Source organism: Aquila chrysaetos, chromosome 17 (assembly GCF_900496995.4).
Source record: "Aquila chrysaetos chrysaetos chromosome 17, bAquChr1.4, whole genome shotgun sequence".
Classification (NCBI taxonomy): domain Eukaryota; kingdom Metazoa; phylum Chordata; class Aves; order Accipitriformes; family Accipitridae; genus Aquila; species Aquila chrysaetos.
The window spans coordinates 13,942,456-13,955,596 of NC_044020.1; the positions used below are offsets into that span (position 1 = coordinate 13,942,456).

General features: G+C 52.6%; 1 protein-coding gene across 3 annotated transcripts in view; it reads left to right on the plus strand.

The window, feature by feature from the left end:
* The first annotated feature begins 3,465 nt into the window (after positions 1-3,465).
* The window catches only part of LOC115352598 (cat eye syndrome critical region protein 2), a 105,286-nt gene continuing 95,610 nt past the window's right edge, over positions 3,466-13,141 (plus strand). For all 3 annotated transcript variants that reach the window (XR_003927193.2, XM_030041021.2, XM_030041022.2), the window contains exon 1: positions 3,466-3,714. Coding sequence is in view for 2 of the 3 variants with exons in the window: in XM_030041021.2 (XP_029896881.1) it covers positions 3,538-3,714 (177 nt within the window). In the remaining variant the exon portion in view is untranslated. The remainder of the gene's footprint in view (positions 3,715-13,141) is intronic.

Sequence of the window (13,141 nt, forward strand, 5' to 3'; positions counted from 1 at the left end):
AGACAGAAATGCAACATAAATTCCCCTTACATGGCCAGAGGACAAAAAGGTTGCTCCATGGAAGAATCGGGCATTAAGTAATACTGTAGAGTTCTGTAACTGGCCCAAAGGAAACTGTGTCTGAGGATTTGTCACCCCAAGATTTCTCATACAGAGCTATTGGTATTTTATAGTGATCCTGCATGTTGACAAAGTACTATAAGTTAGCCTGCACTCTCCTCTTTGGCAGTTACCGTATTGTAGCTGGAGCTGGTTTAATCCAGTGCAGGCAGATACAATACACAAGAGATCAGATACTGCCTTGCTCAAGATCAAGTCTTGGAGTCATTGTGCCTTGAAACAGTCAGGGTTTCAGTATAACATATTGGTCTCCTGTAGACAATAAATTAAGTCTAGAGGTTTTTGGGGAAAACAGATGCAAAGACTCTACTTAGAAAGATAACTAATAAACCAATTAAACAGTGCAAAAACCCTGGTGGGGAGGGCCTAGGAAATCTCTGCTGTGGGTGTGAAATTTACAGCAAAGGAGAGTGAGGTCTGCATCTGAGGGATGATAGAAAAGGTCTGATGCTACCTCTTATATCTTGTCCTCTTTACCACTCTATTTCTCAAGTAACCCTCACAGCCCCCCACCGAAGAGCACAGCAGTTGCTGTACCAGATCAGCCCAGTAGCCCTCCTAATCCAGTCTTCTCATTTCAACAGTTGCCACTCTCTGATACTTCAAAGAAAGGTGCGAGAAACCCCGTAGTGGACAATTATAGAATAACCTGCCCACAAGGGAAGTTTCTCCCTAATCCCTCGCCATCAGTTAGTTGTAATGTTGTGCCTTGAAGCCTGACGGTTTATATCCCTTCTAAAATTTATTTATATCCTGTCTAATGTGACCATGAATGTTCTTGGTACCCATATAAATGTCTAATCCTTTTCTGAATCCTGCTAATCTCCTGGCCTCAATGAAACCTCATGGTAACAAATGCCATGTGTTAATTACACATGGTACAAATATTTCCTTGCACCATTTTAAATTTGCTTCCTTCCAATTTCACTGGGTATCCCTTGATCCTGCAATATGAAAAAGGGCAATGAAATTAGAGCTCGTTCATTTTTGCCAAGCCACACTGCTGTCTCTTGATTTGTTTCTTCTCTCTAAACTAGCTGTTCCTACCCTCAGCCAAAGTTTTCCTGGGTCAGGCTGTTAGGCAGTGGCCTAGGGCACAGCACAGAGCTTATGCCTTCACCTAATTCTCTGTTGCCAGAGTTCACTTTGAAGGGAAACGGGGAGAGGAAACCCTGAAAGTCTCAAAAGTACATGCTTGAGGTTGCAGACTCTGAAATCAGACTGCTCTATGTCAGCTGGTATTAGCTCAGCAGCAGCACAATGACACTGACTGACACCACTGGCCTTTCCCTCTGATGTCTCCAAGTCACAGACAGAGCAGGACGGCTGCAGCTGTGGTTTCCCCTTAGCCTGCTCCAGTCACTTTTCAGGTCGCTCCTGAAAGGGGAGGTCCCACTCCTCCTGCCACCCCATCTCAGGCATTTCACTGCTTCCTTGCATCCACGCTGGTGATCACCTGGCCATGGGATTTGTCCAGTCAGTTCTGGACTAATCACCCTCAGCCCCAGCCCGAGCTCTGCGCGTCTCCGCTGTGCCGTCCTGCGCTGAGCCTGCGCATTCACGAGCAGCGGCCCGTCAGCCTCGGCCAGTCGGAGACGGCACTGGAAACGCAAGGGAATGTAAGGTGTGAAGGGGAGAGGCTAGAAATGAGAAAGTTAACTGGATAAAGGAAGGGGAAGGGTAGGAAAAGTGGGACTGGTATAAAAATGGCCCTGGCCAGATGAAGGTAGGAAGGAGTGGAAGGAAGTCCTAAACCGTGGTTAAACACTGGCTTTGCAATTGTTTCCCTGGAGGTAAGATGCTAAGCTGGTGCAGCTGTGCACAGTGATACTCTGCAACTGTTTTGAAGCTGGACTACGGAGGCAAACTGAGAGGCTGTAAAGCGATGCAGTGACAGCGTGCAAAGTTATAGCAGCTTGGTGTTACGCTGAAGCTCTATGTCTCATTAGGGCAGTCCCACAAGAAGGTGATACCTATCTGCTGCTGAACGTTTGCCCGTAACAGATTTCAAAATCGGGCAGCATTACCCTGTTCATTTCAGAGCCAGGAGAAATGGACATAGTGGGCGTACGGGTGAGACACCAAAGCGCCTCAGGGCAGAGGAGGGTGCCTGGCTCCTCGAGGCAGCCGCAGCAGCACGTGGAGAACAAGAAGTGCCGCTTGGGCTCCCTCACTTAAAAATACAGAGCGAGAACAGAAACCCTGGAGGGTTCCCCCTTCACCGCACCCAGAGGCCAGCCCCAGCAGCTCCCCGCCACACCGAGCAGCCGCGGCCACCCCTGGTGACCGGCCAGAGGGCCCGGGCTGGGGTTCGCAGGCCTGGCACCGGGGCTGAGGCACCGTCCCGGGCAGCCCGAGGGCCAGCCCCGGTGGCCCGGGGACCGGAGCAGGAGATCCACGCGGGCTGAGGGAAGGGGCTGAGGCCGGACACCAGCGAGCCCCGAGGCGAGGGCTGAGGCGTGGGGCAGAGGCGGATGACCCCTGAGGCGAGGGGCAGGCCGCAGGCGGGGGGGCGGCGGTCGGAGGCTCCCCGCTCGGCGGGGTCGCTCTCCGAGAGCCTCCCCGAGGGGGTCAGCCGCGGGCACTTCGTCCCGCCGCCTCGCTCCGGCGGGGGACCGGGCGGGGGACCGGGCGGGGGACCGGGCGGGCACCGCCCAGGCGAGGCCGGGACGCCCCTTCCCCCCCCCCCCGCGCAGGGAGGGGCACACGGGTCCGCCGCGTGCGAGGGACAACGGCCGCCGCCGCCGCCCGCCCAGTACCCGGCAGCGCCCGGCCCCGCCCACCCCCGGTGGCCCCGCCCCGCTGGGCGTGGCCGGGCGGGCGCGGGGGGCCTGTTGTTGTGATGAGCGCCGGCTCCACCCCCTCCTCGTGCACGGCCGCGCAGCTCCCCCCCCCCGCCCGCCCGGGCCCCGCCCACCCCGCCCTCACGCCTTTTGTCCACTCCCTGAGCCCCGCCCCGCCCCCCGCCCGCTCTCGCCTCCCCATTCGCCCTCCCGCCCCGAGCCCCACCCTCCCCGCGCGGAACCCCGCCCCGCCCCTCCCGGGTCCGTCCGTCCGTCCCCCCCCCCTCCCCTCCTCCGCCCCGGGCCCATCTGTTCCCGGCGGCGCGGCGGTTGCACTGCAGGGCGCGGGCGGCGGAGGAGGATGGGCCCGCGCAGCGGCGGCCGCCCGCGGCAGGGGCAGCAGCGGCAGCAGCAGCAGCAGCGCCCCCGCCGGCCCTAGCGCCCCCGCGCCGGCCGCGAGCGCCCATGCGCGGGGGAGGAGCGGGGGCAGCGCGGGCCGCCGGGGGGCGGCCGCTGAGCGGCGTGGCGCCGGGGGGCGGGCGGAGCCGGAGCGCCGAGCGGCGGCGGCACGCAGCAGCCCGCGGAGTGAGGCGGCGAGCGGGCGGGCGGGCGGCCGGCCGGCGGTCCGCGGGAGATGTGCCCGGAGGAGGACGGCGGCTGCGGCGGCGGCGGCGGCGGCGTGGCCGGCACCGGCGGCCCCGAGGCGGCGGTGGCGCTGGACGAGCTCCGCTCCTGGTGGGAAGTCCCGGCCATCGCGCACTTCTGCTCCCTCTTCCGCACCGCCTTCCGCCTGCCCGACTTCGAGATCGAGGTGAGAGCCCCGCGGCCGCCGTCCCCCGCCCGGTGCGCGCCCCGCCGGACAGACCGCCGGCCGTTTTCGTGCCGCGGCGCCGTCCCCCCGCCGTGCTCCCGCGGCTCCGGCGGCTCCCGCACGCCGCTGCCCGCGCCCCGCGCCGGCGGGCGGCGGGGCGGGGGGGCGCTCCCCCACCCCCCCGGTGCGCCGCCGGATCCCGGCGCGATGCGGCGCGGGGTCTCCCCTCCGCTCGCGGCGGATGCAACAACTTCCCCGTCCCTCCCGGCCGCGCTCGCAAACTTTCGGCGCGCCCGTCCCGGGGCGCCGGTGGGCGGCGGCGGGCAGGACCCCCGGCTCCGGCTCCGGACCCGGCGGGGCGCACGGCGGGGGCAGCCGCGGGCGGAGCGGAGCGGGGCCGGCCGCCGCCGGGCCGCATTGTTCCGCGGGCCGGTGTCCGCACACAAAGGTGGCGGGGGGGGACGGACTCGGCACGGAGCCGGCGGTGGGTCCCCCGTGCCCAAAATGGTGGCGGCGAGAGGCGGGCCCGGCCCGGTAACCCCCCCCCCCACCCCCCGCCACCTCCCCCGGGGGTACCCGCGGCTGTTGTTGGGGGGTGTCCCCGGCCCGCTCAGCCTGCGCCCAAGTTGGTCCCTTTTGTTGGAGGGGGTGGGGAGGAAGGAGGTCCCCACCTGGCCGGTGCCCGGGGGTGGTGGGGGGGCGTTGGGGTGGTGCGGAGGGTCGCGGCCGAGGCGGGCGGCGGGAGGTGCAGCCTTTCTCCCGCATCCCAGCAAGCCCCAGCGAGGCCGGGCTGCTCCGCGGGGCACCGCGCCGCTCATTGTGCGGCTCCGCGGAGCCTCCGGGGGAGCGACGGTGCCTTCACCACCGCCGCTGCCCCCCGCGTAGGGAAAACTCTCGGCTTCCAAACCTTTTTACCCGTTTTCCTCTGTAACTTTCTTGTGCGGTTTTGTTGTTTTGTTGGTGTTGGTTTTTTTAATTTCTTTATTTTAATTCTTATTTTCGTGTGCGTGGCTAATGCTCCGTAAATATTTTGTGCTCTGGCTACAAATGTTACAAACAAAGTGTGTCCTGGTAGGAAATCTTTTGTGCTTGCTGTGAAAAGCTATTCTTGCCAGCGCGTTGGCAATAAACCGGGTGAATAACGTGGTGGCGTGTGTTTTTTAAAGACAGTAATTGCCCCGTGAATGCGAATTCCAAAGATGCTTAAAAGTTCAATGGGATGCGCGAAGCCCTAAAGAGCAAAACTCCTCGAGCAGGATGTGAATTTCTGAAGAGGGGGAATCCCTTATGCGGTGCGAAATCTTGAAAGGGGATAAGGTCTCTCAATGATGCAACTTCTTGCGAAAGGGAACTCCCCTCCCCCTCCTATTGATGCCAAACCATTAAAGGGGGAGGCTCTCCGGGCCCAGCAGCGCAAAGTCTTGAAGGAACCTGAATTTACAATGATAAAAGGGCCAAGGCGCTAGCCTTTCACCTTTGGAGGCAATTAGCATCTGGCTTGCTTCACAAATGAAGTAAATGTGGGCTCCCCTTTGGTTCCCGGAGCACGCTTAGGGTGGGGGAGTTAACATCACTTGGAACAAATTAACTTGCTTTTTTGGGGGGTTGCCCGGGACGAGGAGCGTGTGTGGGTTGGTGCTGGGGGTGTTGCAGAGTGGAAGCAGCCCACCGAAAACGTCGCCGAAAACGTCTGCGCGCATGGATGGCCTGCAGGGTTCGGCAGAAATGGGTTTTAAAGGACAGTATTTGTCCGAGGGACGGTGGAAATCGCGGTTGAAATCGGGATGCTGCAAGAGGATGAATGCGGCTGTCAACTCGGTGTCTTCAGGCACGCGGAGTAAACCTCCTTCCCCGGCATGGTGTAAGCAACCCAGCACAGGCGGTTTCAAAACTTGCTGTTCCTTGAAGCTCACCATCTTGTTACCCCTTGCCTGGCGTAGTTGTTCCAGTCTCATTACCGGTTTCAGGAATATCCGGGAACGGGGCTTTGCACAAAGAGCTTGCCGAAACAGTTCATGGTGTGAAACTGATGGCCAGTGATGGGACTTACCCTTTTTTTCTAAGAGTACTGAGTGCTCTGTGTGGTTTTTGGTTTGTACTTTATTTGGCTGCGTAAAGAAGGCTCCCCCCTTGGGTTTGGACCTGGGAATGCCAGTGCCCGTTCTGGCTGTCTCACTGCTGCCTCTGAGATAGGCTTTGAGTTTCAGGGGCGTCTGATTAAAACAGAGGTGGCCGTTCTTCTAGGGGTTTGGCGAAATGCTAGGACTTGAGGCAAATATTAGGGGGAAATAAAACCTGAGCCAGCCATCAAAAATTGAAACTGTGCTCATGTACAAATGACATTTTCTTGCTTTAGCTTTGGTTTTTGTGGGGACGTGTGCTTGTGGCCAAATGCGAGCAGTTTGAGAAGTTACTGCCCTTTCCCTCAAGTTACTGCCCCTCATGGGTAACCCAGGGGTGAGTGCCCTGGTCCATTTGGATGCAAAGTAAAACAGGTGGTTTGAGTGAACCTGTTTTCTTGTGTGTGGAAGCAGAAATGGAGATCTCGGGCTCAGAGGGTTTCAGATGGAGGACGGTCAAGCTCAAACTCCTTGAGCTTCACAGCAAATGTGTGTCCGACTCTGCCCAGTATCTCGAAGGGTCTTGCTCTGGACGCAGTTGGCTCTTCTTGGAGGATGTTCTCTTCTTCCTAGGAGGGCAGAGCTCATCTCAAGTTAAATCCTGGTTGGTGGCTTTTTTTTTTTTTTTTTTTTCTTTTTCTGATACTAGTCTATCTCCAGCAGGGAGTTTGGTACTAAACTGTTACAACATAGTTACAAAAAGCAAAAGTTTTAAACAAACCTTGATTCTGCTTGTAACAAATATCCCCTACTCTCTCCCTCCCTCTCTCCCTCCCTCTGATTTTAGCAGGCGGAGAGGTTAAGGTTTCACTGGTACAGTTTCTGCAGTCCCCAAACCAGGCAAAACCTGATCTTCCAATATGGTTTTGGTGGTGGTGGTGGTTTTTTTTTTTGTTGTTGGTGTTTTCTTTTTTTTTTTGAAAAGCTGTAGTTATCTTTTGTTCCCCCCTGATTTTTTTTTTCTTCTGGTGGGTCTGCCCATAGCTAGCTGGAAGACTCTGTAATGATAGGCCATCTGGACCCATCCGTCCTATGCTGAGCAGATTTGCTGATGGTATTTGAGAAGTTTGGGGGCTTTAGTACAGGGAGGCAGCACGGAGGGAGCTCTTTTTTTTTTTTTTTTTTTTTTTTTTCCCCTCCTCCTTTTTAAGTGCAAACCTTTCGCCCTCTACTTATTGGCCCAAAAGAAAGTGAAGCTTCCAGATGCGGGGCTGCCATCAGCAGCTGGATGTCAGAAACCTGGGAAGCAGATGTTTTGTTTTTCTTTTTGCTGGACCAGTGCGTAGCCCGAGACTACGGGGAAGGGGTGTCCAAAACTGAAAGAAAGAAGCGCATCCATCAGGCCGGGCCCTGGGCATTGTTCGGGGAGGGGGTGGGCGCAGCTGGCCCCCATGCTGGCTCTGGCAGATGCAGGCGCCTGACGAGGCGCAGGGCTCCTCTTTTCAAATCTCCGCCGCAGCATCACCCGGCGATGGACTCAGGAGGGGTTCAGCTACTGCCAGCGGGTCAAAAGTTCAGTGGGCCAGGAGCGGGTGCTCTGGGACGCGTTCGGCTTCATGCCGTGGTTTTACGTGGATCTCTGAGGATGGCAGAGAGCACTTCTGCCTTCTGGGGTGTATTGCGTTTGTTTTTTTTTTTTTCCCTTCTCCCCTTTTAAATGGCTGCCTTGTCGGCCATCTGCTGTACAAAACTTTCATGCCACTTCAAAAGTGGGCTTTTAGTTCTGTTGGTCTGGTCGTTGTGGCTTCTTTCTCGCTGGTTTGTAAAATCTGCATCGAGTGAGTTTGTCCTTACCTACTCTAACAGTACTCCAGTGGGAGAAGGTCTGGCTGTACAGGGCACTTTTTTTTTTTTTTTTTTTTTGGTAGGCATTGCCTTGATGGACAGAAAGGATGCTTTCCACATTCAAGTTAGTGCAGGTGATGATAGGGAGTGATTTGTTTCCCTCTTCAAGACCGGACTGTAATGTGGGACACCTCTTGTGACAAAGTGTCTCCTGGCCATGTGCCTTCCCCTCTGCAACTGAAATATCCTCCTGGCAGCTGTAGGGATTGTTTGCATCAAAAATATTAGGAGAATATTTAACGTTTTCAACTGTATTTCAGCACAACTTGAAAACACTGGACAGAAGCCAGCGTGGTGCGGCCACCCAGCTCTTTGGCATGTGCTTCCAGGAGCTGTGGACTAAAACATTTAGGAACTTCTGCCTGGGTAGGTCGAGGGGAGGTGACTTTCCAGAACGTGCTTGAAAATAGTCAAAACATTGTTGTTAACTTAGTTTATTTGGAAAAGGGGGAAAAGCCACATTACACAGGGAAAACATAAATCTTTTCCTGTGGTTTTTAAAAGCGCCTTTGGGCAAATTGCCTCTGCTGTTAACTTCACTACGGCTTTAAGATGCTTTTCCTTGCCTCTTGTTCCTTCCTAGCACTTTGGGCTCTGGCTCTACCTTTAGGTACGTTCCTCCCACCCACAGACAGGGCACTGCTGCTCTCGCCCACCTTTTTCCTCCTGTAGTGCGGTATCTGTCGTGTCGGTTCTTGAACAGGCTCTTTCTGTCAGGAATATTATGTGGCTGTTACAAACCAGCAGCTGCTACTGCTCCCGTGGGTCCCCCAGGAGGAGGAAGAGTGTGGAGAGAGGGAGAGCTGTGCTGTGGCTGTCTGAAGGAGAGGGTAAAGAACAGGGGGTTGTTCTATCTGTGCAAACCAGGTAGATCTTTAAAAGCAAAGATATTTTTTTAATATGTTGAACTCCAGGAGTGTTATAATTTTCATACTTTGGAAAATGTGTTTTTCCTAGTGAGTACAGGATAGCCAAATATGCTTTGAACCTCCACTGTCCTGTCGTGTCAGGTCCTGCTAAAATTTCTCTGTGGAGCCCATTGCTCTGTGCCCTCCCCATGGGTCCCTTGTGATCTGTGACACCAAAATGGCACAACCCTCCTGTTCTGGCAGTGGTTTGTATGGAGTTAATTGCACAGGCAGTGTGGTACAGTACCTGAGTGCTAAGCCTTCACCCCTCTATAGCTATTCTGGTCTGGTACTGCATTATTATTTGTATTACAGTAACATATACAGCATCTACTGATGCCTTGTCATGTTGTATGATAGCTGATGGCCAGGTAGCTTCTGATCAGTAGAATTTAGAATCTAATTAAGATCAATGCGACAAGTAAGTGCAGCAAGCTGACCAAAATGTCAGTAAATCCATGTAGGTCAGCTCTACTCATAGAAGGTAAGTCTGAGCTAGTTTCAACGCCTTTTCAGTAGAATAGTTCAGGCATTAGGATGTCCGTCCCTCTTGCCATTTGCCCCTTGGTAGTAGGCAACGTTAAAGTGGAAGGGAATGGGCACTGACTGTCTGAAACAAGGATGAACAACAGATCTGCTCACTAAAACTTCAATCTCGTGCAAAGTGCCTGGCTTTAGAAAAAGTGAATTGTCTGAGGAAAGGTAGAGTAATTGGCAGTGCAGGGAGAGGCGCTGTACAGTGAGAAGACAGGGTTGGAAAATATGATAGATTTCAAACATACTGAAAAAAAAAGTGTCAGCCCCATTGTGCAGAGACCCATTTATGGACCAGTATATGAATTCAGGTTATATACCACAGTCACTCCATGGTGGTTCTGCTTGCACCGGGCAGTATTGGCTTCATTGGAGCAGAAGGTGCAGGCTGTCTATTTGTTTTTTGAAAATCAAGTTTAAAAAACAAGAATGCGATGGAGGGTTAGTACTGGTTTTATTGTTCTTTCTACCTGTTCCATCCGCTGTTTGGTTTCGTTGCTTTGGCAGTGCCCCATCCCTCTCCCTGTGTCTGTTCCAGCAGTAGTTCTTACTTTGCTGGTCTTCACTTTTGCTGCCTTAGTTATTCTGTTCATAATAGAATCATTAACACTCTACGTGTCAGTATTGGGCTCTAGAGTTCATTGAGATTAATGGAGGGGGAGGCAGAGAGATACTTCTCGGAGCTGTTGTTTCAAGTGGTCTGCAAATTGGAAAGCATTATATCAGTTTCCGTTTCAAATGCGAGTCACATCTCTCCTAACTGTAGATCTCAAACTTTTTAACAAGTGTTTACATTTTATATAATGAGACGCTAGTGTAATTGGATACAAAAAGAAGGAATAGGTAGTTCAGGAGGCTGATATGTGAGTTAAAACATTATCTTAAGCCTATGAAAAGAAACAAGAAGTGACTGCACACAGCCAAAGGGTGTCTGCACAATGGATGAGGAAGGTTATTTTGACAGCAACATTTTGAATGGATCTGAGTTAGATGACAGGGGATTTGGGGAATGACTGTAGCAGTCGAAGGCAGAAGAAAGAGGAACACGATAAGAATTTCAGAGTTTTGGATGGAGTACATTGAAGTTGATATTACAGATTTTCTGTGGTGTTAGTAGTTGGAAGCAATTGCCTCTTCTGCTCGTGCAGCTGACTCTGAAAATCATGTCTGGTGTTAGCTGACGTTTTTGTGTACCCGCAAGTTTAATGGTTTAAGCTGAACTTGTCTAAAAACCAATTTAAGATAATCTGGTGCAAGTCTTTCCCCGCAAGGAAAAAATAAAAAAAAGATGGTCTGTGTAGTAGCTTGAATACGACTTTGCAGTTTGTTTTGGTTGCAAAGACTCGACTACCACAAACCTGTACCAATAGTGCAGCTGATGTAAACCTCTGCCTAGCCCATCTAAATCAGGCCTCAGAAGTTTGCTCCTTTTGGAATTTGCTCTAGCCAAACCAGCTAAAAGTAACACCGTTAAAGTGTTGCAGCTTTATATGTAGACCTGCTTAACTGTGGTCTTTCTCTCCCCGCGAATAATGCCGGCATAGCTGTGCCATTCTGCCCCTGGCATCTGTTAAGTGCCTGCATGAAGGGTGAAGAATTAACTTTTGTAATGGCAATGGATGCTTTCATAGACTTCTTTCAGGCAAAAATCTCCTCAAGAAAAGGGCTATAGGCAGAAATGACAACAGCCAGGGAGTTAAAAGTTCCCGAATTAAAAGTTTATAGTGTAAACCTTATTGTAGGTAGGTATGAAAATTATTTTTTTTTTTCCCCTCCTCGTTACCAGAAGCAACAGCATCTGCTGTGGTGGTGGGAACAATGCAGCCTAGTGATTCCTCCTTCCTTACAGTAGAGAATCCTGTTAAACACACAAGGCTGTGCCTCAGAGTGTATCCTTTCAGCAGGCTTGTTCCTTTTAATGGGTGCCCATTCCTGGGGTCTCCATTGTTTCACCAACAATAGCACTAGGGGCAGCTGATTTGGTTGACAGAAAATGTGTTAATTTAACAGATCTATTCCCTTTAGCCACTCTCCTTCCTATTGTGCCCCAGTTCTCCCCCAGTTCCTGGGGAGGAGGGCCCCGAGAGCAGGGTCTGTTAGGTGGAGGGCTCCTGCAATTAGGAGGGGTTTGTGGCCTTTTGTGTGAGGCACAGAAAACAGCTGATGGGGAAAAGTGGTCCTAGTGTGGTTTGCTTACTGCCAGAACACATGTTTTTCTGCTTTTTTGGGGGATTTTAAGTCTGCCTTTACTGGGGACAGGGGAATAACTTGACGTTACGGGCTGCTGGCAGTCAAGGTCTTTGCTTTGCTCCGAGGTGGCTTCGCAGCCCACTGTGGCAACTTCTTTCAGAGCTGGCTCAACTTCTTGATGAACTCTTTATATCCTGTAAATGCCTAGCTAAAACACCAGCTTTCCACTGAAAAAAACAAAGCTGCTGGTATCATCCAGGGTAGAGCTGCTGAGGCCTGGCCGGAGAATGCAGTGTGTAAAGTTAATACAAAATGATTTGAAACGTGAGGGGCATAATGGTCCTCACGCCACCTCTGCCCTGGGCCAGGCCACCAGTTTAACGTAGTTTTGGGATTGATCTGATTTAAGCAGTGCAAACTCTTCAGCCTAGATGAACTTACACTGCTTTAGCTCTTCCCTATATTAACGTAGCTTAGTTCAGCAACAGGGCAGTGGGGGGGGGGGGGTCTTTGTTGGTTTTTACATCGGTGTGGTCGAGCTAGCGCGTTGAGCCTGGTGGGAAGGAGGGCACATGTGCTGCTGAGGGAGCAGTGAAACCTGAAGCTTTGGTTTTGGGGGCTGCCGGCTGCCAGAAGGAAGATCTTGCTCCCTTTCAAGCCCTCGCCCCGGCCACACTTCTGCCTCTGCGGTCTCCCCTTCCCCGGCGCCAGCCCAGCTGCTCGCTGGGTCCTGGCCGGGCTTTTGGTGGGGTTGTAGTCGTGTGGTGGGAGCAGGACCTTGTGCTTTTGGTGGCCGCAAGCTGCTGGGTCAATCCGCTGTGACTCTTGAAACTCTAGCCTTAGTTTACTTCTGGTTGCTGGGGCTGGTGATGTAAAAGGAGCTCTGGAGGGTCTTTTTCCTCCTCGTTGGTAAAGCAGTTAATTCTCTGGCTCTTTCTCTCCATCTAAGCCTGCCGTAAAGGGGCTGGAGCTTTGCATGGCCAAAGGGTTGGAAGGCAGAGCTAGTTTTCTTGTTTCCGGTGAGCCCTGTACACAGGTATTTGTGTGGCACCAAAAATATTTGTATATCCATAACACAAGGCAAAGAGGATTGTGGGTTGTTTTTTTTTTCTTGCTTGGGTTTTTTGTTTGTTTTAGGAGGCAAAGGGTGAGAGTTCACTTAAAGAGCTTGACTCTTAATAGAGCTTGTCATTGTTGCTAATATAAAACAAATGATGAGCATGGGAGAGGAGTCAAGGCTCCCTCTTCTGGTGTGCTGGGAAGGTTCAAATGCTGAAAAATAAGTAAGGGGGGAAAAAAACCCAGCAAGCAAGACCCCTTCTGTACTTTCCTGTGGTACTTTAAGACCTCACTCAGGCCTCACCCTTACTGGCCCAGCATGTAAATTTCTTCATGACCCCTGAATAAGTAACATTAAGGGTGCTCTGTAAAAGTGAAATGCATTTTCAAACGCAAAACTACATTGTACTTGCAAGTAAAAGTGAACCCTGGTTTCAGAGGGGTTTCCAGTCTGAACATGGAGGATGGCAGCCCTTCACGTCCCTGTGTCTGACATTTCTCAGTGCTTCTCTTTACTTCTTCTCTTTTCTGCATCCTCCTCTCACAAAGATCATGTCTTGTCCCATGCAGCTCCCAGGCCACATGAGTGCATTGGCATGTAAACATGTTTGGGATGATTGCAGGGGCCAAGTATGGTGAGCACACTCTATAGAAACTGTGTTTCCAAGACTCCAGCACTCCTGTTGCTTTTAGTTGAGTCAGCCAAGAATTCAAAACTTATTAATGGGTGATTGATGGAGAAATGTGCACAAGGAATAAAACTTTGTTGGG